A 25,617-nucleotide genomic window follows, 5' to 3' on the forward strand; every position below is an offset into this window, starting at 1 on the left:
TGGAGCAGCTCTGCTCTGGAGACAGGTTGAGAGAGCTGGGCTGGTTCAAGATGGGGAAGAGAAGGCTCTGGGAGACCTTAGAGCAGCCTTCCAGTACCTGAAGGGGGCTTACAGTGATGGTGGAGAGGGACTTTTCATCAGGGACTGTAGTGATAGGACAGGGGGTGATGGGTTCAGACTTAAACAGGAGAGATTTAGGATGGATATAAGGAATGAATTTTTCCCTGTGAGAGACATCATGCCCTGGCACAGGTTGCCTAGAGAAGCCATGGCTGCCCCACGGCCTGTCAGTGTTCAAGGCCAGGTTGGACGGGGCTTGGAGCAATCTGCTCTAGTGGAAGGTGTCCCTGCCCATGGTGGGGGCTGGAACTGGGTGAGCTTTAAGGTCCCTTCCAACCCAAGCCAATCTGGGATTCTACATATCCCAACCTTCCACAGCACCAAGGAAGTCAGTCTCTAGAGCTAGCTTCTACTCATGTGCCTACCCTACAGCTCAGAGCAAGGTGGTGCAGTGCATCAAAGCATCCATACCAGGCAAAAAGCTCCTGCTGCTGTGGGACTGGATTCCCTGCTATCCAAACTTCAGTGTGTAACTTGGTGTATGTCCTGAAAGAAAACCATGGGGGGCAGGTACAGAACAAGGCTTGAGATATATGCATACTGTGGTGAAATACTTTTTTCTTTCTCCTTTCTGTGATTTTCTGTGAGGGGTGGAATGTATCAAAGCTGTCAGAGACCATGGGAAGGAGGAACTACAGCTGGCAATTAAGAGTGACCTGTCCCTGACTGGTACTTGGAAGATGCTGGAACTGGCAAGGCACAAGGACGTTGGAACTGGAAAGGTAGGAAAATCAGATAGACCTTTTACCTGATGTAACTGCAAGGCAAGCACAGATGTACTTGGCTAATTGCTTGGAAGTATTTAAATATCGTGTAATCTTTGCAATGAATGATCCAGCTTGCACTCTACCTCTGTGTCCGTGCCTCCATCCTCACAATTTTCTTTCCAATTCAAGCAGCTGAACTTTTCCGAAAAAAAGCCATGTTAGAGTGTGCTCTCCATCAAGCTGTTGTTTGCTGGGTGACAGCAGAAGACTCCCTGGGCTGGGTCACATCAGGAGGTTCAGCCATGCGAGAGCAGCAGAATGTGCACCCCAGCCAGGTTTGCTGCACCAGGAGACCGCCATGTGCCTGAATGTGTTTGCTCATAACCATACTTTTCCTTCATAATGGTACATCTCAGTGTTGTTGCTCTGGACCCAGGTGGTTAAATTTCGGGGTTTTTATTGCTGAGGAGAGGCGATGCAGCTCTTGGGGTCAGCCTTCACCTGTTGAAGCAGCCCTTTGATTGCCACATCACTCTCTTCAGGCTATAAAATGCCATTGTGTTTACAAAGGAGCTGTGCAGGAGCCTGTTGCTCCCACCATGGCATGATGAGGACAGAGCCCACTTCTCTGCTTAAGTCAGCCTCTCCTGAGCACTCTACGTGCAGAAGTCAAACAAAATCCCAGCATTTTCTGGGCTGCTGGCTTGAGGGCTGGGACTTGGGGCTGGTCTTCACAGACTCCACAATAGCGTTCATGAGGAGGTGACCTCTGGGACCCCTGGTTCCCATCACAGCAGTGTCACTGTGGCTGCAGCCATGTCCCACAGAGCCCTGCCATCCCTGAGATGGAGACTCCCCACCTCCCGAGGGCACCTCCCAGACCCATGGCATCCCCAGCACCCCTGAGCCTCCATCACCACCACAGTCAGTCCCACTGGGCCCAGCTCCACTGTGTCCTGAAGGTGCCAGGGAGCATCCCCTGGGCCCCCCCTGGTTCTTCCACCTCCCTTCTCACACAGGAGCCCAGATCTGGAGACCTATTGCCATGTGTCCTCTACAGGAGCTAATGGTCTTCTGGAATCTTCTGCCAAACCTTTAAACCTTCAAACCCATCCCCAGAGCTGAGAATGGGGAGGCTTGTAAGGGAAAAGTGGGGAGGACAGGCTCAAAGTGATACCACTCAACCCATTACCGGGGCTTAAAACACTCACAAATGGCTTTGCAGCTCTCAGAAGCCTGTGCCATCCTCCCCATCCTGTATTCCTGGTGCAGGACTGCCTTGCCACAGATTTGGTGGCTGGAAAGAGAAGCCAGTGCATGTCGGGACCAGCAGTGAGATGCTCAGGGCGACAGACAGTGCTGCAGCCACTCAGGATGGCGGTTGGCCAGTGGCGGATGTCCGTTTAACAGGCAAAACGTCGCTTCACCTCCCCAGTGAAGGGGAGGCAACACCAAGGCCAGGGGCTGGGTGCTGATAGTTGGCTTGAAGAAGGTACAAGGCAGAGGTGCAAGGTGTGTTGGGGTGGTTAGGGGCTTCTAGCATCTCAGGAAGGGGTGGGGGGCTCCAGCAGTTCCCTGCATTCATCCCCAGGTGTTCTGGGAGAGCTCTGAAGGCTCATGATTTGGAGCACCTCATGTGGGCTTTGTACTGGGCAGAGCTCAGCCGCTTCCAAGCTGCTGCCTGGACCGAGGGCTGGGAGGGGGAACCACCATCAGCAGCTCCGCCCATGTCATGTCCCTGCAGCTGGGGCTGGCCCTGGCCGTGCATTGGGGTGAGCCCCCACACAGACTTCAGAGCTGTTTCCCTGCATGCAGCACAGGCTGGTGGCTGGGAGCTGCTGCCATGTCTGCCCCGGTGGCAGATCCTCCTGCCCTGGAGAGGAACCCCGAGGAGGAGCAGCGCAGCCTCCAGGACCTGGGGCACATCCTTGCTCAGCTGTCTGCAGCCCTGGAGAGCCCAGACATCAAAGTTTTGGAGGTGCAGGGTGACACCGTGCTGGGGTTGCAATGGGCATGCGTTTTGATCCTGTGTGAGAACAGGGGGTCCCAATGCGTGCCATGAGCTGGGGAGGCAAGGAACAACAAAAGCTCCTTTCTGCAAAGGATGAATGTCCCTGAGCCAGATCCGCTCCCTAGAAACAACAGGCATGATGTTACTCCCAGGTCTTTCTTATCGGAGTGTAAATGGCCCCAAATAATTACCTGCGAGTTTTGAGTTAGGCTGTGTGAAATGGCAACTGAATCATGTCCATCTCCTTGCAGAGCAGTTTTCTGCCCTGGTGACATGCTCAAGGGTGGCCATAGCTGCTGCCTGGGACCTGGTGGTGCCACTGTATGTGATGAGGGGACAGGGTGGCAACCAGAGCCTCAGTAGGCTCTATCCACCATAAAGCCCCTACAGCAGTGTGGGCTGGTCCCACTCACCAGCCAGCCAGGCTCACCCTCAGGCCCTGGGTGTAAAACCCTAAATCCAGGAGGTCATTACCACCCAGCAAAGGGTCTGAGACTCGACGATCCATGCCAGGGCAGGGGGGAAGCAGATACAGGGGCCAGCAGGACAGGAGCATCACTTACCAGTGCTGTCCCACATGTCCACTGCAGTGGTCTGAGGATGGGCGGAATGTTCTTGTCCACGCTGAGCTGTACAAGGAGGAGATGGAAAAGAACAAGCAGCTCTTCCCAAAGCTGGCAGATTTCAGCGATGTGGCAGAGCTGCAGGCCTGGCTGCTAGCCTATGGCTTCAAACTCAAGAGGGCAAAGTAAGTCCCAGCATCTCCTTCATGAGACAACATCCCGCTGCTGACACCTAGGTCTGGATCTGCCCTGGGCAGGCTGTGCGGCATGGGAGTGAAACAAGGGATGGAAGGGATGAGCATGGGATGGAAGACACTAGTATTCAGGGTTTGTGGCTGGACATCATTCTGATTTGGCTTGTATTTTGCTGAGAACCAAGGAGCAAAGCTGGTAGTGATTTTGAGAGTTGCTTAGGGTTTAGAAGATCAAATAAACCAAAGCGTGGAAAGGGAGAAGCCCAAAGAGCTGTGGGGCTCACAGTGGGAAGGGAAACAGCACCTTTGGCAATGCAGGAGCTCAGAGGCATCTGTCAGCCAGAGCCAGTGATGTCCAAGTGCTGCCAGCGAGCTGATCCAGCCCAGGCAGGGCAGGAGCAGCCCCAGGCAGCACTATGCCACAGTGCAGGCACAGACCAAGGGTTGTGCTGGGACATGGCTCCTGTGCCAAGGCCACGGAGCTGACTGTGCCCCACAGCTGCTTTCTGCCCCACAGGCTTAACTCGCAAGTGCTCCTGTTGCAGCACCCTGATTTCCAGAGGGCACATTCCACTGTCAAAGAGACAGGTGCCCTCTCTGCTGACCTCTCTGCCAAACACCAGAAGAAAAAGAGGCAAGAGAGCCACCTGCTCCCACTCGGTGGTGCCACATCTGATGACAAGCTGGGTGAGCAAAGCTGGTGGCTGCAGCCCCACAAGCTGAGCTAGACTGGGACAGCATGTGCATGAGCTAACTCATCTCAGGAATGGCGCTGGTATGAGACTGGATCCATAGTCCAGCCCTTCCACTTCTCCCAGACTTGGCAGCATCCCTGTGGGTTGGGTAATGGTGGGGGCTCTGCCACTGAAGAGTTTTCAGGTGGGCACTGTGAATCCCAGACAGGCTTGTCATGTCTCTTCCCTCCAGCTGCTGCTTTGTCTTTGGGATGTGTCCCACCAGGTAGCCTTAGCTCAAGGGCCAGGTTCTCCTCCTTCTCTTCCTGGCAGGGCTGCTGCAGCCTGTGAGCTACAGCGCAGCTGTGGGAAAGGAAGGGGTGGTCAGCACTGAGCTCTTCTTGGACCTCTCCAGGAAAAAGGCCGCGCCTGCGCAACTTGTACCAGTACATCGACCAGGGCATGCCAGAGCTGAGTGACTTGTCAGCAGCAGAGGAAGCTCCAGCACTGCCACAGCAGAGCCAGGACCCTGCAGCCCCTGGGAGCGCAGCAGCTCAGCAGATGGAGGGTGAGCTCCAACAAGGTTTTCCCAGCTCTAGCATTCCCCAGGGAGCTGGCCTTCTCCTGCTGGTCCCAACAGCTTGTACCCACCCCCTCCTCCCCAATTTTGCTCTTGCTTATGCAGCTTGTGTCACCTCATCCTGCTTCTTCCACCCTTGTCTCCAGCTTGTAGAGAAGTGGATTGGATGTCTCTGGGTCATTTTGGCCCTTTGCAGCAGCTCTGCTCTGCCCTTGGGTTTTCTCTTGAAGCTTTTAGGTGGCCCAGCCAAATGAAGCCAGATCTTTCCCCCTAGGAGTTGACTCAACAGTCTCCATGTTCCAGAACTGTTTTCCAAGACTTGGTGGGACAAGGCCAAGGCCAGCCTGAGCTGGAGCTGGTGACAGGCCTGCTCCAAGCAGGAGATCAGGCTGGACACCCAGAGCAGCTATTCCCCCTGCAGTGCTGGGGCCTGGTGTCCTGCTGCTGCAAACAGCGCTCCTTGGAGGAGGTGGCTGGCAGGTGATGCACTCACTCTCTCCTCTTGCAGGTACTGGGGCCAGCAGTGCTCCAGAGATCCCAGTGCTGGGAAGCAGGTGACAATTCCATGGAGCTGGATGTTGACAGGGTGTTCAGATGACCAGCTCAGCTTTCTGCCTCCTGTTTGGTAACTACAGCCTGATCTGCATTGGGGGTTTTTTGGATTTTGGTTTGCTGGCTTGTAGCTGTTTTTTGTTGTTTTTGTTTTTTTTTTCCTGGTTGCAGGGAACCTGATTTCCCTGAAAAAAAAATCAGTTTTGCATTATAAAATAAACCAGCATGTCACCTGTCCTTCGGATGTATGTGCTGTCATTTGTTCTTCACATGTGAAAAGCAGTTGCCTGGGACCAGCTGCTGGACCCTACCTGGCACAGGGGCCCTGGGATGGGACAGTGTGGCAGAGACTTACCCATGGAGCAAAGGAAGTGATACCATCAGTAGCACGAGTTTGCTGCTTAGCTGGTGTCTTCCAACAATGCCTGCAGTGAGTCAGGCTGAAGAATAAAGATCCTGTTGATCACAAAAGTTGACATGGTAAGTCCAAGATAGGTAAGAGGATCTCCAAAACCATCTACTTAACAGCTGTCTTGTGAGGGAAGCAGCAAGGAGGTGGGAAGTGGATCTTCTGGTGGGACTTACTTTCCCTCGGCAATAAATGGGTGACGTTTGCTGGTTTAGCACAGAGCTGTACAGGACAGCACAGAGCTATGGATAGACTGGAGTTCTATTGCTAGATATGATCTCACTGGCATCATGGGGCTGTGATGGTGGTATTCCAAAATTAGGGCTCTTCACCTGGTGTGCAGAGAGTGCAGTAACACACAGAGTCAAGATGGCTGTTTACCCATGTCCGGGCAGAGATGATGCCCTGCCCACTCTCCCCTTCATACAGTTCAGACAGTGAAATCTGGGTTTTCCACACACACAGCAGTATGTGTCTGCCATCGTGGCTCTTACACACTCTCATCTCTGTTTCAAGACGTATAGATTGATTTCACTGCATGTGTTCCGTGAGGAAGGGTCTCTGTGGGCAAGGGTCTCTTATGGCAGAAGGTGTTTTAGTATTAGAATGAACCAGGTTCCCTTAAGAACACTGCTGCCTTTGGTTTGCTGGGCTTTTCAAAATTACACCTGCCTTCCTAATCTTTATGAAGTGAGCTACTGGTCTTCTGGTCCAGATGGTTTCTGTATCAGTCTTCTACCTCCTCTAGAGGTGTGAGAGCTTTAAGGAAACACTGGACTTCCTTGTGACATGCAAAATTCAAACCTCTGCATTTTCAGGCTTTCACACACATAGTACAAAATTTTACCTTCTTTATTGCCAAGTAACAATTCTCGCTTCGAGACTTAGACATATTTCATACTTAAAATAAGTCTCACTTAGATCCCTTTAATCTCAAATCTCTGTCCTTGGGAGGCTTCAAGACTTTCTAAAACCACCTCCTTATATTCTTCCCACTGACATACATCTAATTGGAATTTCTTCCTACTTGTTAGGAGGGGGCCTCCTCAAATCTTTCCTGAGTTGTGGATGCCATTATAGGTGAGGATCCTGCTACTACTACTCATATAATTATGTTCTTGATACATCCAAAAATCATACGAGCTACTGCATTCAGTGTTATGAGCATACTCAATTTGAAGTAGGCTCTGTAACCTCCCTGGTAAGGGGAATCACATCCTGTGGGGCATTTTACTCAACCACCCACTTTCCATGCTGTTCTCAGACCACAGCTAGTTTTTGTTGCTCCCTTCAGCTGATCTAGTTGCTTGTCCAGATTTTCAGTGCCATTTGGAATATGACATTTTTCCAGTCCAAATAGCCACAGACTCCATGTTTGTGCAGTAAAAGTAAGTTGAAGTCCAGGTGATTCTGTGAAGCCATTTTGGAAGTAGCTTGCAGCTGGATGTTCAGTTCTTCCATTCCCAAGGTTTCCATCTGTAAACCTGAATGATATAAAAAGAGCCTGGTTTTGAAAGAGGCTGCCTAAGATAGACTCTAGAAACCACTCTATAATAGTTCCAGTACTGCGGTGTGCCATGAATGTGTCTCGTCTTATCCTTCCCCACAGGCTAGTTCCTAGAGGTGCCTTTCTCCACAGACAACACACTGTTAGTAATCCTTGTATCCAGTATTGATTCTGACCTGCAACAGGGAGGTGAGCTGCCCATTTTCCTTCTCTGCTATTCCATATTGTGGGTCCGAAAGCTGGAATCCCTAACTGAGTGCAAGTGATTCCTAAGGATCATTATCTGCTTGGTGACTGGAGTTGACATGTGGTGACCAAGAGTCATTTAAAGGGGTGGTATTGTTTCTACATATACACTCTGGCCTTAAAGTTTGAGCAACTGGGTATATTCTTAAGATTTTGGGATCTGGGCTAGTACAATTACAAATCATAGAATCATAGAATAGTTAGGGTTGGAAAGGACCTTAAGATCATCTAGTTCCAACCTCCCTATCATGGGCAGGGACACCTCATACTAAACCATGCCACCCAAGGCTCTGTCCAACCTGGCCTTGAACACTGCCAGGGATGGAGCATTCACAGCTTCCCTGGGCAACCTGTTCCAGTGCCTCACCACCCTAACAGTAAAGAACTTCTTCCTTATATCCAATCTAAACTTCCCCTCTTTAAGTTTTAACCCATTACCCCTTGTCCTATCACTACAGTCCCTAGCAAAGGTCCCTATCCAGCATCCTTGTAGGCCCCCTTCAGATAATGGAAGGCTGCTATGAGGTCTCCACGCAGCCTATGAGGTGTCCACACAGCCATAAACTGTTATCATCTAGCCTACATGTTCTTAGACACTGAGAATATCAGAGTAACTTCTTATTTATACTAGGTGTTTTTATTTACTCTCTCCTCACCAGGTCTATACATTAAAATATATGTCATAGCAAGCCTTTCTTTTTTCCACAGTGTTGAACAGTATCATGTACTCTTCTTTGGAGCTAACAGAAACATATTCAGCTACAGTAATTTGTAACCCTATACTATGAAGTATAATGGAATACTGCAAACAAATCAGCCATTTTAAACAAGTCTCAGCTACAGCATGGAGCAACAGCTTTGATCCAGTATCACATTTGGTTTTATGTCCTTGAAGTGGTTCAGGGTGTAGCGAGGTTAGAATACATTAGTGTTAGTTGTAAGGGATTGTCCTGGGTTCAGCAGTAGCAGTCATGTTTCTCCTTCTTGGTAGCTGGTCCAGTGCAGTGTTTTGACTTTCGGCCTGGGAACAGAGCTGATAACAAGGATGTTTTGGTTTGGTCAGGGACTTTGTGAGCCTCATGCTCTTCCAGGGAGGAGGGGAAGCTGAGAGGAAGCAGAGACAGGACACCTGACCCAGACTGACCAAAGAGCTATTCCATACCACAGCACGTCATGCCCAGGATGTAACTGGGAGTTAGCCGGAAGGGCTGGGAGACTGCAGGGTTGGAGGAGGTGTCAGTCGGAGCTTGGTCGGGCTTGGGGGGCGAGTTATCGGTTGGCTGGTGCTGAGGTGTTGTATTCTCTTCCCTTGTTATTTCCTTTCTCATTGTTATTATTGGTGGTAGCAGTAGTGATTTGTGTTATACCTTAGTTACTAAACTGTTCTTATCTCAACCCGTGGGAGTTGCATTCTTTTCGATTCTCCTCTCCGTCCCTCTGGGAGTAGGGGGAGGGAAAGAAGGGGGGAAGTGAGTGAACGAGTTACCTGACTGGGTTTAAACCACGACAGGGATCCTCTGGCCTTTCTTCCTCTCCTTCCCAAGTGATGCACCATATTGCTGTTTGGGAATATTGCTATACTCCTGCTCATGGCAGCTTCCAGACTGGAGGGATTTGACAGTCCCATGGGATATTAGTACACTGATCTCCCAATGGTCTAGATATAATTTTTGTTGCTCCTGGGACTTGGGGTTTATGTTACAGCTGTTAGTCGTGTCCTTCCCTGTGCCCCTTCTTTGTTGGCCACTAGTGGTGTCCCCCAGGGCTTGGTACCAGGGGCCAGTGTTGTTTAATATCTTCACTGATCATCTGGAGAGGCAACTGATCTGCTGGAGGATAGGACGTCTCTGCAGAAGGATCTGGACAGGCTGGATCAATGGGCCAAGGCCCATGGGGTGAGGTTCAACAAGGCAAAGTGCCGGGTCCTGCACTTGAGCCACAACAACCCCATGCAATGCTACAGGCTTGGAGAAGCAGCTGGAAAGCCCCTCAAGGTAAAGGATCTGGGGGTGCTGACCAGCAGGTCAAAGGAGGTGATCCTGCCCTCTATCCTGCTCTCATGAGACCCCACTTGAAGCTCTGTGCACAGTTCTGGTTTCCTCAGCATAAGAAAGACATGGAGCTGTTGGAAAGTCCAGAGGGGCCACGAGAATAAGGGGACTGGAACACCTCCTGTATGAAGAGAGGCAGAGAAAGTTGGGGCTGTTCAAAAGAGAAGGCTGCGTGGAGACCTCATAGCAGCCTTCAAGTATCAAGAGGGCCTACAAGGATGCTGGAGAGGCACTCTTCATTAGGGACTATAGTGATAGGACAAGTGGGAATGGGTTTAAACATAAACAGGGGAAGTTCAGGTTATATATAAAGTTCCTTACTGTGAGGGTGCTGAGGCCCTGGCGCAGGTTGCTCAGAGAAGCTGTGCCTGCCCCATCCCTGGCAGTGTTCAAGGCCAGGTTGGATGGGGCTTGGAGCAACCTGGTCTAGTGAAAGGTGTCCCTGCCTGTGGCAGGTAAACGGTTCATCCCTGACAGTGTTCAAGGACAGGCTGGACAGCGCTTTGAGTGACATGATCTAGTGTGTGGTGTCCCTGCCCACAACAGGGGGTTAGGTCTAGATGATCTTAAGGTCCCTTCTAACCCAAACCATTCTGTGACTCTGTGGTACCACTGAGCTTTTTCCACACCCAAGCCACCCAGTCAGCAGCAAAACAGCACAGAAGCAGGGAAGAACCCAACTGAGGAGTTCTGAGGAGCTGTGAGGAACTGATCCCCAGCTGTAAGTCTTCTGTTCACACTTACTAGGATGGCTTTAGCTTGACCAAATCAAACCCAAGCACACAGCTGCATACAGAATGTTTTCAACAAACACAACTTTTTATTTCTGTAGAAAACAAGACACTTTTCAGGAAGGACCAGTTTATCAAACAGCAGTTTGCCTGTTAATATACTTAAATACACTGAGTTACAATTTAGTGGGAAATGCATTAAAAAAAGCTTTCAAGTAGACAAAATAAATGTAGTAAAATTGGACTATCCTTAGCACATGTCTCCCTCAGAGAGAAACATTTCTCCAATGGAATGAACCTCCACCCATCATCTGCCAACAAATCTCTCTACTGGACACAAGCTGCAGGAGCAAGTGAGGGTGGGCAGGGACAGAGGGTTAATATCCAGTGTTGGAGATTAAGAGCAGTCTGAATCATGACAGGCCAGTCCCCATTCCCTCAACTATCAGGATGTGTATAGGGTAAGAGTAACCCAGCCAGCACGCAAAGAGAGCTGCAAAAGGTAGGAAATGCCTCCCTACTTCCCACTGTCAGGTCCCTGGAAGGTTAATGATGCCCAACTTCATTTTCCACAGCACTATGGAACTCCTGTGACCCTGAGAGGCATTTATGAACAGTCACAGGAATGGGGACATAGCCCCACAGTCCCCAGTGCTGCTGGGCAGTAAAGAACCAACAGACACAGAGCTTATGGAACAAAGCTGCTGGATGCAGGTGACCTCTTGAGTAGAAGGAATAATGTCTAGAGATACGGGAAAACAGCACAAATCAGCACAGGTACATGTACCTGCCAGGACACAGGCAACAGAAAATTCATAGCATCATTTAAATAAAATACCAGTCTAAATGAATTTGAAAGACATCTGCCATGTGCAGGAAGCCAGAAAGCTGATTGTGTTGCAAACTGGAATCCAATCTTCCTTCTGCTTTTTGTCCTTTTACTTTTTATCCTATTTCTACCTTTTGTCCTTTTTATTCAGAGACATGATCCATCACTAAATTCTTTTACCAGATTTTGCAAACTGAGGAGTAGAACTTACCCAAGAGAGAAGGAAAAGGCATCTGAACAAAAGATACTCCCTGATCTTGCCCTGTGTGCCGTCACATAAAAAACATGAAAAAAGGCACTGTGTGCAACAGGGGCTGTGTCCTGTGTCCCATTCCAGAGCCACACAGTGGCAGAGCTCCCAGGCTTCACTTCAGCAAGTGCAAAGGGCAATTCAAGTTTTCCTACCGGTCACCAAGACTAAAATTAAATGTTTGTAAAAACAGAAACATTTAAAACTCTTTAAACAATTTAAATCAGAACAGTTTCTCTCAGAGCATGACACATTTTATGTTTAAAAAACCAAGGGAGGTGGGTTATTAAATAAGAATCTACATATCTTAAAAACAGAGGTTCTTTACATTACAGCCAGCAGTGTTGACTGTCCTAAACTATCCTATCCCCCAAGGAAGAATGTTCATAAGTTATTTCTTTGAAGTGCCTCGCAGAGGTTTTGATTGGCATCTGGTTCCTCAGTCATCACCTCCACAGCCTCCCACTCCCCTGACCTGCTGGACTTCTTGATGGCCTCTACTACACTTTGCATGTACAGACCATCTTCAAAGGAGGCTGCCATGGAGACAGGTTTGTGATCCCATGTCCGACGGTCTTCCTGGTCCTGGAAAGACTGCCGCAGTGCTTGCACCATGTACACCATTCCTTTTAGGTAAAGCAGTGGGATGTCTTTAAACCCCTGATCCAGAAGGCCCTTGTTGACAGTCAGAGAGTCTGTAAACAGTAGTTCTTCCTGGAGAGCAGTGTTTTTCTGCCCATACAAGTCCGTCCCGCGAGCTACAAGGCGACCGGCAGACCCCACAACCATGACTTCATGGATGAATGATCCAGGCATGTTGAAGTTGAGAGTCACAGTGCAACAGATGCCATCGCTCATCAGCATCTGGAAGAAGCAGAAGTCGTCGCTAGTAACATGGCGGATACCACTTATGGCTGTGTTCTGCTTCACAAAAGTCTTGAGCAAACCATGGACCTTCTCTGCTCTCTTGCTGATGAGGTGAGTCAGAAGGTCAATAATATAGGTTCCCATCGTATGCAGGCCACCTCCTCCCATCAGCTCATCACAGATCCAGTTGTACTTGTGGCTGAGCAGGCTTCCCCCATACACTCGCACGTCACATATCATCACGGTGCCCACATAGTGTTCCTCTATCAATTGCTTCATCTTCACAAAGGTGGGCAAGAAACGGAGAACATTGCCAACAATGCTCATCAGCTTAGGGTAGTACCTGGCAGCTGTCACCATTCTGAAGGCATCCACAGAGGTAGCAGCTTTCTCACAGATCACATTCTTCCCTATTCCTGTAGCACAAATGAGGGGAAAAAAAAAAATAAAATATAGCACACACAAGAGGAATACGCTGAGATGCTCCAAAGGCTGCCAAGAAGTGGTGTTGGAGTCAAGCTTTCCTCATGCAATTTCAGAGGGAACTGAAATAAGAATGCCAAGAGCACCAAGAGTCAAAGCTGCTTCCAGGATGCTCCATTTGTAGAGCTGACTAGCTCCCCCACAGAGACTCCAACTAAAGATAGGGCTTTTACATCCTGAAAGACAAATGGCATCACATGGCATCCATCAAGACACGAGTTGCGTGTGATAGCTAGAAAATTATCTGAATGCCTGTACAGCCAGAGGAAGTAAAACAACATATCCCCTGTAGGGAAGAGGTGAGTGAAAGGGAGATTTGATTTTCACTTTGTATTTCACCATCAATATGAATTTAGTATTTCAAATAGATGAATAGAAATGGGTCATAGAACATACTTAGTGGTCTGTGTACAGAGTATCAGAATTAGAAAGAATGCTTTGGAAGGTGGATTGTTTAAAAAGCATTGCTAAATGGGAAGCAACACATATCGGTCTGCACATACAGCCTTCCTACTAATGCACTTTAGCTTGTGCTCAGCCTCAATCAACCTGGGCACTCAGCAATTCATTTTTATTTAACTTTAAAGCAAAAATAAAGCAATACAAGAGCATTCCAGGTCAAGCTCCAACCAAATTCCTACATTCAACAGTCCTCCTCCCCCATCTTCACCCATGGCATGGCTTTAATCTTCCATAGACTTCCACTCTGAAAAATACATTACATTTTTCACGGTAACAAACAGGGTGCACCTACAAGTCTCTGACACTGCCTGGTGCTGTCAGACCTGAAGGTCAGTCACACCATACCAGTTTCTACCCCAAGAACTGCAGGGATCACTGCACATGGTGGTGGGCACCTCTCCAAAAGCCTTGCCTTACACAGAAGCAGACTGTGCTCCCTGCTCAGAACAGCTTTTAATGGTCTCCCTGATGAGTAGAAACCAGCACCAGTACTTACATGTGGCTCTGACAAGCAAGGGGAAGCCAGATCCCCCAGTGCAGCTCCTGGCTGCAGTGCCTAGCTCAGCTATGGGACAACTACAGCCAGAGGAAACTCAGAACCTGTATTTCTAATACAACAAGCAAAACTCAGTCAGACAAGAAGACTACAAATTTTAGTGGTCTCTTCCAAAGAAATACCCTAAATTGACATGAGTCTAGAGAAGGGCAAGGTCAAAGTCCCTGGGCACACTCTGGCTTCCCACTGGTAACCTCCTGATTGAGGGACCATTTTTGACTCCCCCATCCCCAATCCTGCTGCTGAGATGACGCACAACACTGTTGGTCTCCTCTATGCCTCAGCCCAGGTGCAGACCAGCACTCCACAAGGAGTCTGAGACAACCTCCATTATGGAGGTCCTTCATGACCAAGGGGGGCCCGCCAAGTAGCCTGCATGGTTAGAGGTCCTGCTGCCCTGTGTCTTGGTTGGATGTGCAGGTGAGTGGACACCACAGGGTAGCCATGCACAGAGGTGTCCCTGCAGCACAGTCTGGAGGGCACGAGCTGTGTGAGAGGAGTGGGATGGGCAGAGACAGTCACCGCTTCCCCTCTTCAGCTGTTGCTTTGCCTGGCTATCATAGCCACAGCTGTCCATCCAGCACTGTCCATAAACACCTGAAGTCCCTAGCCTCACCTCTCTCAACACAAGCTCTGATGTCGACTCCAGCTACTAAAGCTATTTATTTATCCCATGCAAACATGCCCATTGAACGGCAGCCCCAGTTCTTTACTCCCCTGAATAACACCAGGTACCCAAGGTTGCACCTAGGAAGATGGACAACTGGCTGCTGCTGAACCACACCAGACCTTTGACCATTGCTTTGTCCATCCTAAGATGCCAGGAGTATCTGAGGAGTCTTCCCAGATAACTGGCTGCTTCAGACGGACTTGCTTAGGGAGCCTCCTGATGGATGAATGCTCATTCCAGAACACACTCCTCCACCCCAGTTTCTGTTCGCTTGCAGTATGAAAGACTTGTCACAGAAACAGGAAGCACAATATGCAAAAGGCACTCACAGCATGCTTGTTCATCCTGTTTCGAGAACAGGAAATCTGGATTTGACCACCCAAAACAGTGATAGAGCCCTTTCTCACTCCTTCCTTCAGAATTAACATGTATGTGCTGTAATCTGTAGGGACTCCACAAAACCAGGGAGTTAAACAATCTGCTGCAAAGATATCATAAATGATACAGTCAACCAGTATAAACCAAGAGGGATGAGAATTCCCTGCAGCCATTCCAGAAGCCACCCCTTGGTGGCTGGGCTCAGTACAGGCAGCAGCATTACCTTTAGTATTCTGAAGAAATTTTACTCTGAGGACTTCTCATGTTCTGCCTCACACACAAACATCCCATATTTTACACTCTACTCCAGCTGGGAACTCCACTCTGTGCTCCCTTAATGCAAAGGTGGATGCATTTTAACTGTGGGACATGAACCACAACACAGACATTCTGTGAAATTAATTTAGTTCCTCTGAGATCAAAAGAAACAGATTTTAGGATAGCTTCTTGCTTTGCCTATTGTGGAGATAAACGATGAGATTACACTGATATGAATTTGAATTATCCTCTTAGCTTTGACCTGTTTTGTCTGGTTCATGAACTCAATTCAGTGGTAGTGCTTTGTGCCCATCATGCTGGAGCTGTACCCAGGCTTGTTTATGGGTGCCTCTCAGTAAGAAACTTAATGTAAGCAAGTTGTAACACATGGAAAAATTTGGTCTTTCTCTCATCTCTGCCGGAAGTAAAAATGTAAGCACATTTTAAAACAGGCAAAGAAAAGAAGTGTATGAATAAAAGTGTAAGAACTTTAAAAGAAACAACTTCCAAGAAAACAAAACAAAACACACAAGACCTGTACTTTGTCCAGCTCTGAGGCCTCCAACAACAGCTCTGGAGCTGCTGGAGTGAGTCGAGAGGAAGCCACAGAGATGCTGTGAGGGCTGGAGCACCTCTGCCTGGAGACAGGCTGAGAGAGCTGGGCTGGTTCAGCCTGGAGAACAGAAGACTCCTTAAGGGGAGACCTTAGAGCAGCTCCAGTGCCTGAAGGGTCTACAAGAAACCTGGAGAGGGGCTTTGGACAAGGACCTGTAGGGACAGGACAATGGGGAATGGCTTTAACCTGAGAGAGGGGAAACTGAGATGAGATCTTAGGCAGAAGTTCCTCCCTATGAGGGTGGTGAGGCCCTGGCACAGGGTGCCCAGAGAAGCTGTGGCTGCCCCATCCCTGGCAGTGTTCAAGGCCAGGTTGGAGGGGGCGTGGAGCAACCTGGTCTAGTGGGAAGTGTACCTGCCCGTGGCAGGGGGTTGGAACTGGATGAGCTTTGAGGTCCTTTCCAACCCAAAACATTCTGTGATTCTATTTAGACATCGCTGTATCAATCTGAACTTTTAAAGAAAATGTACTTGCTGTCTCTAGCCCTACCCTGATTTTGTGTTACTTCAGAACATTCAATCACAGCAAGCCATCCAACACTGGCTTAAAATATGTCATGACATATTTGGTAGCGGATCTATAAATACTATTGTGATGGACCTAGGAAGCTGACAGACAACGTAATCATCACACTGGGTCTGAGACACCTGCACCAGTTTGCAGATCAGAACATTCCACAACATCCCTCCAGTTCCCTAGCTTTTCCATCTTCCCACTTATCTGTGCTGCAGTCAAGTATACATTATCACCTCTGTACTACTGCACCAGCTTTGCCCCCATTTACCTCTCTGGATAATGTCATCTTAGAGGTTCCCAGCCATTGAAGAAAAAATTTCAATCCATTTTAGTTAATAATTCACTAGACAAGAGTCAATCTTCCCCTTTTAGCCCACTTGATCAACAACAGCTGTGAGAACTAGTGAAATACTGATTACCTTACTAGTGCTTGAAAGAACTTCTAGTACATTTAAAGAGACAAACTCCAACTTACAGGTCAAATATTCAAAATCAGAATACCTAAAATGTGAAGGACAGTACTCTAACAAGGTAAACAAACTAATCTAATAATGTAAAACAGAAAAAGAGGAAAAAAAACCCTGCCTGAAATCCCTTGCTGCATATCTAAGTGGCATTCAAATGTTTGTGCAGCAAGTTTTTTACTTCAAAAATTAACTGCTATAGAGCAAAGAGGTGAAGAACACCACACCACCCTGGATCACATGGTTTGAGATAACAGCCCTCCTAAAATTAACTCGTGTGGACCTCCTGTAAACAAAGTAAAAATATCACACTTGTTATTTACAGCTTACACACAAACCCATACCCACACTGCACCAGGTGAGAGGATATTAACACTACAAAGTCCTAGGCTGGAAAATTAAGGAATGTCAGGGTGCCCATGCAGTTGGCTCCCACTTCCCTGCTCAACCAGTCTGGGGTGTCATCTCTTGTTTCCCAGACACTTTAACCCACCCATCTTGCTGCATTGCTCCTGCTGTCCCCACCTTCTCCTTCCTCCTGCATCAGGTGGTGAAAGGATTCCTTCAGCAAGTCTGCACCCAGGACCAAACAAGCCTGCCATGGGCATGGATGTCCAAAAAGAGCTCCAGGTGGTGGCCAGGGTCACAGCACACTGGCTGAACCCCTCTGCCCCAGGCACAGCCTGGTTTTCTGTTGCAGAACATGGAAAGGTTTGAAATTAATGAAGCAGCTTAAAGTTGCCAGGGGGTGTTTTGGAGTTTTGTTTGATTTGTTCTTTTGTTGTTTTTGTGTTTTTTTTTCAAATGGGCATAAAATCATTTTACACACTCCCCCCCACCATCAACATCATCTCTGAAACAGCTCATTTTTATTAAAACCTGCCTATTATAACCCATCATAAGTTTAGTCTGAGGAAGACATGAGGTATTTTAGCCCAACTGGTTCAAGACTTGCAAACCTATAAGCAATTATAAACAGCATATTTACAAAAAACTTCTAGGTGACCTTTCTCACAGGTGGAGCTACCAATTCCACACAACACCTTCACACTGCTTTTGCACATTGGTGCAACGACAACTGTGCTGAGCTAACAGCTGGAAATTTCAATCTGCCAAGGAGCAAGGTATTTGTGGTCCAACTCCAAAGATAAAAAGGTACCTAGAGCCTTCACAGCAATTTGCCGAGTTAGTGGTGGAGGGATATTGATGCAAACCAAATCTACATCCTGGTGCAGCAAGACATCATCAGTTCGACTCGTGTAGAAGGAGATGCTCATTTCCTCTGCCAGCTGCTTGGCTTCCTCTTCAGTCTTCCCCCAGAGAGCTTCAATGGAGAAGCCTTCTGCTCTCAGCAAGGGCACCAGTACCCGGGCGGTGCTGCCAGTTCCAAACACACCCACTCCAGGGAGCATTTTCATGCCGCAGTCATTCACGCAGCAGGGTCTACACACAAGCCTTCAATAAAAAGTTCAGCTGCTCAGATGTCTGTTCCATCCACGGTTCCTGAAACAGGGAAAGTTATAAGTCAGTATCAACAAAAGGCGAATTTTGGTATCAAACACATCCAGCATCAACACTACCTTCGGGCAGCATTCAAAATTGTCAAGAACCTAATGAAAAAAAATCCAACCCAAAATCCCCCAAGCTTGCAATCCAGAGAGAAACAGCAGTAAGGAACAAGTCCGATAATCCTACTGCAGAAGAAAGCAACTTGACAAAGCCCTGACCATCTCCTGCGCTTCAGAACTCGGGACACATGTACAGAAACACACAAAAGTACACCACGACAAACTAGAGATGGTGTGGGACAAATTGGGAGCAACAGCATCAAGAGGACAGGACACCAGTGGTAAAAGCAGCACTGCTGTAGCTGGGATGATGTCAGTCTCTAAATGAGATAAAGTTTTGTGAGGTGAAGTAATATCTTTTAATAGACCGACTGTGACAGTTGGAGTGTTTTGGGCTGCATCCCCAGAGTGTGAGCAGCAGGTCAAGGGAGGGGATTCTCCCCCTCTACAGCACTCTAGGGAGACACCCCCCCCACCCCCCACTGTCCTTCCTCCAGCTCTGGGGAAACAACACAAGAGGGACCTGGACCTGCTCAAGCCAGTCCAGAGGAAGCCACGGAGATGTTTTGAGGGCTAAAGCAACTCTGCCTGGAGACAGGCTGAGAGAGCTGGGCTGGTTCAGCCTGGAGAACAGAAGACTCCTTAAGGGGAGACCTTAGAGCAGCTCCAGTGCCTGAAGGGTCTACAAGAAATCTGGAACAGAGCTTTGGACAGGGGTCTGTAGGGACAGGACAAGGGGGAATGGCTTTAACCTGACAGAGGGGAAATCAAGATGAGATCTTAGGCAGAAGTTCTTTCCTGTGAGAGTGGTGAGGCCCTGGCACAGGTTGCCCAGAGAAGCTGTGGCTGCTCCATCCCTGGCAGTGTTCAAGGCCAGCTTGGAGAGGGCTTGGAGCAATCTGGTCTAGTGGAAGGTGTCCCTGCCCATGGCAGGGGGGTGGAACTGGATGAGCTTTAAGGTCCTTTCCAACCCAAACCATTCTGTGATTTGGGCATATACATTTTTCTTCCAGACTAAATACACAAACTGAAAACAACTACTTGGAGCTTAACTATTTCATTGCTAACAGTTAAGCCCCTCCAGGGAACATCTAGAAAATAGGTCCTTGGGAAAGCCTGGATTCACTGAGCTTGTTTAGCATGGGGAGGTGAATGCTCCAAGAAAAACTCTAATACCAGTTTGTTTAAATACAGAGAAAACATTTTTAGAAAGAAAAAGGGCACTCCTCTGCAGCAATGTGGTCAGTGAAAAGTTTTACTTAACTCGGGACAGTTATAAATACCTCCTTCTGCCCATGCCACCTAAGCGCCAGGAGTGCAGGGGTTTGCACACAGTTCTTATACTCATTCCTTCCACACAAACATTTGGTGAAGTCACAGTTCTTTTGTTCTTTTAAGTATTTCCTGGTACATTAATCCTTTCAGACCCCAACTTGCCAGTAGTCTCAGAACTGCTTTTGGCCACAAATGGCTGAACTGCCTTTAGCACTCGCTTTAGCACTGACTTCAAGGAGAGATGTCGGGAGTCTCCTTGATCCATGACACCACAACAACCTACGATCTGGCTTTTGTTCTGTGCCTTTCTGAATTCTTACCTACTACACTCACTCTGACCTTTTCTGAATGATTTGGGGATTGTTTTAGAAAGAAAATGTTTTCTTACTGTTATGAACATGACACATTCAGGTATTTTTAAATGTTTATAACAAAAAAGCAAAGCCCATGTTTAAAAAGAGAAGTGGTACTAACACCAGATCAACACCTTTAGGAAAAAAAAAAACAAAAAGCAACAAGAGTCACGATCCATTTAAGATAGGGATGGTTACTCATCTCCTTATCCTAAAATACACACCCTAAGTTACACCATGTGAAAGCAAACCCTGACATAGCACCAAGAAGTACCAGCCTCAAGTCCCACTACTTACAGTGCCAATGCTCCATGTGCAATCAGTATTAGCCTAGGGGAGTCTACACTGACCAGCACAACAGAACTGCAACCCTAACTGAACTTTGGGAAGTTTTGTAGTGTAGTCAACTAAACCAGAACACAAACTGCAACACGTGTGAATATTTGTTTTGCAATACACACATAAATGTTGGGAGATGCTATAAAACACCTTATAAAATATTTACTAATTTAAATATTTACTGAACTAATTCAGCAGGGCTTTTTCCCTTATTCTGTGTAATGTTAGGTTTGTAGTGATCCCATCATTGTCTTTATAAAGATTAAAAAGTTCATTTGAATTAACTCCCTTTCATCCCACATCTAGCGGAACACTCAAAGACATCTTAAAAGGAACCTGAAAATATTTACTATTCTACGTTACACTGCAATTTACTGCCAGGAAGGATAGCCTGTATTTGAGCTTGTTTTCTGTAAATGTTGCAAGCAAAAATAAAACTGTCTGGGCAGTCAGTATAGCTGCTCAAGTCCCCACACAGCTGTGTGTGGCAGTTTACAGGCTGGAAGAAAAAAAACGCTTTCAGTGAAAAGAGCATTATCATCTTAGGCACAAGAACAATGAGGTGGTTGGTGACAGCCAGCATGGCTTCATCAAGGGCAAATCCTGCTTGATGAGTTTGGTGGCCTTCTGTGATGGGGCTACAGAAACGATGAACAGGGGTAGAGCAGTTGATGTCATCTACCTGGACTTGTGCAAAGTGTTTGTCCCACACAACATCCTTGTCTCTGAACTGGAGAGACATCAATTTGATAGGTGGACCACTAGGTGGATAAAGAACTGGCTGGATGGCCCCACGCAAAGAGTTGTGGTCAATGGCTCAATGTCCGGCTGGAGACCAGTAACGAGTGCTGTCCCTCGGGGATCGTTGTTGGGACAGATCTTGTTCAACATCTTTGTCGCTGACATGGACAGTGGGATTGAGTGTGCCCTCAGCAAGTTTGCCGATGACACCAAGCTGTGTGGCTCAGTTGATACCCTGGAGGGAAGGAATGCCATCCAGAGGGACCTTGACATGCTTGTGAGGTGGGCTGATGCCAACCTCATGAAGTTTAACCATGCCAAGTGCAAGGTCCTACACCTGGGTCGGAGCAACCCCAGGCACAGCTACAGGTTGGGCAGAGAAGAGATTCTGAGTAGCCCTGTGGAGAAGGACTTGTGGGTGTTGGCTGATGAGAAACTGAGTATCAGCCTGCTTCTGTGTGCGCTTGCAGCCCAGAAAACCAACCACATCCGGGGCTGCATCAAAAGAAGCGTGACCAGCAGGTAGAAGGAGGTGATCCTGCCCCTCTGCTCTGCTCTTGTGAGACCTCACTTGGAGTATTGTGTACAGTTCTGGTTTCCTCAACATAAAAAGGACATGGAACTGTTGGAGCAAGTCCAGAGGAGGGCCACGAGGATGATCAGGGGACTGGAGCACCTCCCGTATAAGACAGGCTGGAAAAGTTGGGGCTCTTCAGCCTGGAGAAGAGAAGGCTGCGTGGAGACCTCATAGCAGCCTTCCAGTATCTGAAAGGGGCCTATAAGGATGCTGGGGAGGGACAGTTCATTAGAGACTGTAGTGAAAGGACAAGGGGTAACAGGTTAAAATTTAAACAGGGGAAGTTTAGATTGGACATAAGGAAGAAGTTCTTCACTGTAAGGGTGGTGAAGCACTGGAATGGGTTGCCCAGGGAAATTGTGAATGCTCCATCCCTGGTGGTGTTCAAGGCTGGGTTAGATAGAGCCTAGGATGACATAGTTTAGTGTGAGGCGTCCCTGCCCATGTCAGGGTGGCTGGAACTAGATGATCTTAAGGTCCTTTCCAACCCTAACTATTCTATGATTATATGACTCTATGATCTTTGAAAAAATTCAGGCTAAGCAAGGCAGAACAGACAAGGTGAGTGAGTGCCTGCTGGCATGACTGCACAGACATGGGGTCACAGAACCTCAAACTGGTTTGGGTTGGAAGGGACCTTAAAACTCATCCAGTTCCAACCCCTGCCACAGGCAGGGACACCTTCCACTAGAGCAGGTTCCTCTAAGCCTCCGTGTCCAACTTGGCCTTGAACACTGCCAGGGATGGGGAAGTCACAGCTTCTCTGGGTAACCTGTGCCAGGGCCTCACCACCCTCATGCTCAACAATGTCAAAATTACAAAACACAACAAAAGCTTAGAAAAAGTGTATCTCTTTTAAAACACTATTAAGAGCACACTGTAGCAACAGGAGACTGCTGCTGCTCAGATCAGCTGATTTCTGTAATGCTCGCCCAGCATCAATTTTCCATTTTTCTGTTTCCCATCCAAGTGCTTTTTCAAGTTCTCACTCAAGTGGAATTCATTTTAAACTCACTTATTCCCAAAACATAACAGGCTGCTGCATCAGTATCTCTAGCAGCTATTGGCACAACCCTACAAATGCTAGTGATTTACTACCATGGAGACCAACACCTGATGATACCAGAACTTAAGGACACCAGCTCACCACCAGTACCACAACAAATCAAGAACTGGCCAAGCCAGCCTCAGCAGTGACTGCTATCAAGGCCATCGGGCTCCTGGGGGAGGAAGTAGTGGCTTGCACAGTCACAGGCTTGAGACCCCCCCCAGATGCTGCAGCCAGCAGGCTCTCCAGAGTGGCATGCTCCCTGGCCGCATCTGAGAGCCACCCATAGCCTCTTAATCCCTCTCCAGTCCTTCACCAACTGGGAAGTCCTGGTTTGTCAGGAATGGATGTAGACACTGAAGGGCAGCAAATCCACAGTCCTTGCACAGAGTGAGTCACAGAATGTATGGGGTGCCAGCAGAAATAGAGTAACTGCTGAATGAGCTGTAACTGGAAGATCAATGAGAGTCTTTGAAAAGGAGGTATATATTCATACCCCACACACACGCACACTGCAGACACACTCAGGTGCTGGCAGATGAGATATTCCAGCCCAGGCCACCCTAAAGAAGCAATCTAAAACCCCACTGTAACAGAAGGTGGCCACAACTGAGAAGAGGCAGCTGTAACACAAAGTCTACAAAGAACCAAAAGATCAGCACTGTCCCACTGCAGAAGTCCCCAGAGCACATGCATTTCTGATACTTCTATTCTAAGGGGAGATGAAAAAGCAGAAGTGGAAACAATTCAGACAAAGGTGATCAATAGCATACTACATCTTCTCCACAAGGAAGACCTAAACAAGCAACGATTCCTCGCTCTGGAAAAGCCACCAAATTTGTTATGTAAATCATGAAAAGTCTTTTATAAGCCAGTCTTTCAGAAATTAAAATTCCTGTGCATTGATATCTCTGGGGATGGAACACTGAATGAACACACTTTTGAGGACACTCCCACAGAAACACCAAAAGACAATGCTTTTATATGAAGTGAAAACAATACTCAAACAGGAATCTTGCACGTCAGGAGATAAAAATCAATCTCCTATTTAGAGAGATGAAATAATCATTGTCGGCAACTCCACTCTGAACCTAAATGTTCAAACAGAAGCACTTGGAGCTTTTTAACCTTTTATGTGGCCACAGAATGTTTCCATTCTGGCTGAATTGCATGGTGAGTTTAAAGTTCCATCCTACAGTGACAGAAAAGAGCTGCTTGACTCATATATATTCTTACACACAGCAGCAAGCATTTATATGAGCCAATGCAATAAAAAAAACTGATGATTCTTGCAGGATCCAATTCAATTCTATGTCAAAGCAGTCAGCGAATTCAGACAGCAAAAGTCTCAAGGGCTAGAGTGCCTTGAAACCATTGTGGACTATGAGAGATGGCGAAAGAATAACAGCCTATGTCCAGAAATCTGTTGGTCAGGGTAACGCTGGCTCTGCAGAAGGAGAAACAGTTCATGCTTCTCTAACTCACCCTAAAAAGTTCCACTTTGGCTCTAATGAAGGTGAGGCACGTGGAGGAGGAGCACACCAGCAACAGGGGCACTGTTTTCATCCGGTTTGTCACTACTGTTCAGTTTGCAAAGAAAGCAAAGACATGCAACAAGGGCTGTACAAGTAATAAAGTTGTTACTGGTGACATCCACATGGATCTTAAGGTTGCATAAGAACCTTTGACAAAATCTATACAGGAACCACTCAGACTTCACTCTGCAGCAGCAGTTGTGATGTAATGTTAATGCACTGCATACACCTCTGCAAAAACAGATGCTGCCTCAGTTCTGCAAGGACCCCAGCAGAGGTGTCACAAATGCTGGCAGAGTCTGCAAGCATCACTCTGGAAGCCAGCAAGGTCCCTGCAGGAATCCAGGTAGGGCACTTCATTACACTGCCCCGAGAAGCTGGAGGTCACCCGCATAACACGGGGTCATTATTTTCCTATGACACCGTCCATCCAGCCTCCTGGCGTACGGACACCTGAAACTCCATGTGGAACAGTTCACACACTGATGTCAGAAAGACGTTTTCTTTACTAAACATGCTTTTAATTCATTGCAGACTGGTTGTGTGATAACCCACGAGTCCAAAGCCCGGGGCCACGCTCACCCCCCAGCCAAGGACGGCACAGCACTCGTCCTTCCTGCTCCAGATGTACAACAGCAAAGGCCCCGTTATTGTCATGCCGCTTCCCGCAGATAACGCCCGAGGTCAAAGGCGGTGGTGAGGGCAGTGCCAGAGACAGAAGGGCTGGCAAATCGCGAAAACCAAAGCAGTCCTCACGCTACCACCGTACTGCGGCGCTCGGGGCACGGCCACGACAGCCCCAGGAGTGCTCATGGCATGGCCCACCATGACCGGGGTTGAGGTGCTTGGGCGGATCCTTATGCTGGGGTTCCCTTACGCGGCTGGACCGGGCAGGCCTCCACCTGGGGAACCCCTCCCTTCACCCAGGGCACCGGCACACACGGAAGAAGTCCCGCCGGGCTCCTCCTCGGCCGCGCCCGGCCCGCGACCCCCACAGCCAAGCAGCCCCCCAGCTGCCCTTACCTGCGGTCGGCCAGCACTGGGGGTTGCCGGCACCACCTGGCCTGGCCTCGGCTCACCTCGGCCCCGCGCATCCTCCCGCCGGGCACGCTCCCGCGGCGGCAGCCCCTCGCTCCGGGCCCGCGCAGGCACCATGACCCCACCCCTTCGCCGGGCAGCGGCGCCGAAAATGGCGGCGCCCAGGGAGGCTTCGCCCGCCTCGTGTAGAGCTGCCTATCAGTGGGGCTTACAGGCGCAGGGGGCGGGCCTTTGCCGGACGGACAGCACCAGAAGCCAATAGAGGACCGGTATGGACTTTTCTCATCTCCTCGGGGAGCTTCCTCCGAGCAGCCTCTAGGAGGCGTGCACATCCGCTTTCCTGCACTGCGCCGTCGGCTCCTAGGAGGCTGGCACAGCAGGCCGGGAGGAAGAGCTCCTGTCCGGGCAAGAGGTGGATGCTTCCCAGCACGTCTGTCATTTCCCTGGTT

At 48.5% G+C, this 25,617-nt stretch overlaps 2 protein-coding genes across 2 annotated transcripts; one reads left to right on the forward strand and one right to left on the reverse strand.

The window, feature by feature from the left end:
- Positions 1–2,265: 2,265 nt before the first annotated feature.
- Positions 2,266–5,638, forward strand: LOC133265094 (uncharacterized). Its single transcript, XM_061445295.1, has 6 exons — positions 2,266–2,343; positions 2,643–2,805; positions 3,429–3,586; positions 4,113–4,282; positions 4,685–4,837; positions 5,358–5,638. The coding sequence occupies exons 2-6, from the start codon at positions 2,671–2,673 to the stop codon at positions 5,405–5,407; spliced, it is 666 nt and encodes a 221-aa protein (XP_061301279.1). The 5' UTR covers positions 2,266–2,343; positions 2,643–2,670; the 3' UTR covers positions 5,408–5,638.
- A 4,774-nt stretch (positions 5,639–10,412) lies between these two features.
- Positions 10,413–25,338, reverse strand: GFOD2 (Gfo/Idh/MocA-like oxidoreductase domain containing 2). The gene is made up of 3 exons (XM_061445414.1): positions 25,154–25,338; positions 17,854–18,197; positions 10,413–12,707 (listed from the first exon to the last, which is right to left on the reverse strand). Exons 2-3 carry the CDS (start codon positions 18,110–18,112, stop codon positions 11,809–11,811), a joined length of 1,158 nt encoding a protein of 385 aa, XP_061301398.1. The 5' UTR covers positions 18,113–18,197; positions 25,154–25,338; the 3' UTR covers positions 10,413–11,808.
- Positions 25,339–25,617: the final 279 nt, after the last annotated feature.

The sequence above is a fragment of the Pezoporus flaviventris genome, unplaced genomic scaffold (genome assembly GCF_033815535.1).
Source record: "Pezoporus flaviventris isolate CSIRO_AGI_PZ_B2104156 unplaced genomic scaffold, CSIRO_AGI_Pfla_v1 ptg000004l, whole genome shotgun sequence".
In the NCBI taxonomy this organism is placed as follows: Eukaryota; Metazoa; Chordata; class Aves; order Psittaciformes; family Psittacidae; genus Pezoporus; species Pezoporus flaviventris.

Excerpts from the sequence above, each read along its gene's own strand:
- LOC133265094 (XM_061445295.1), top strand. The coding sequence starts at position 2,671 with ATGTCTGCCCCGGTGGCAGATCCTCCTGCCCTGGAGAGGAACCCCGAG. Across the intron at positions 2,806-3,428 it reads CAGACATCAAAGTTTTGGAG|TGGTCTGAGGATGGGCGGAA; the intron begins GTGCAGGGTGAC and ends TGTCCACTGCAG. Across the intron at positions 4,283-4,684 it reads CACATCTGATGACAAGCTGG|GAAAAAGGCCGCGCCTGCGC; the intron begins GTGAGCAAAGCT and ends GGACCTCTCCAG.
- GFOD2 (XM_061445414.1), bottom strand. The coding sequence starts at position 18,112 with ATGAAAATGCTCCCTGGAGTGGGTGTGTTTGGAACTGGCAGCACCGCC. Across the intron at positions 12,708-17,853 it reads AATTGCTGTGAAGGCTCTAG|GAATAGGGAAGAATGTGATC; the intron begins GTACCTTTTTAT and ends TTTGTGCTACAG.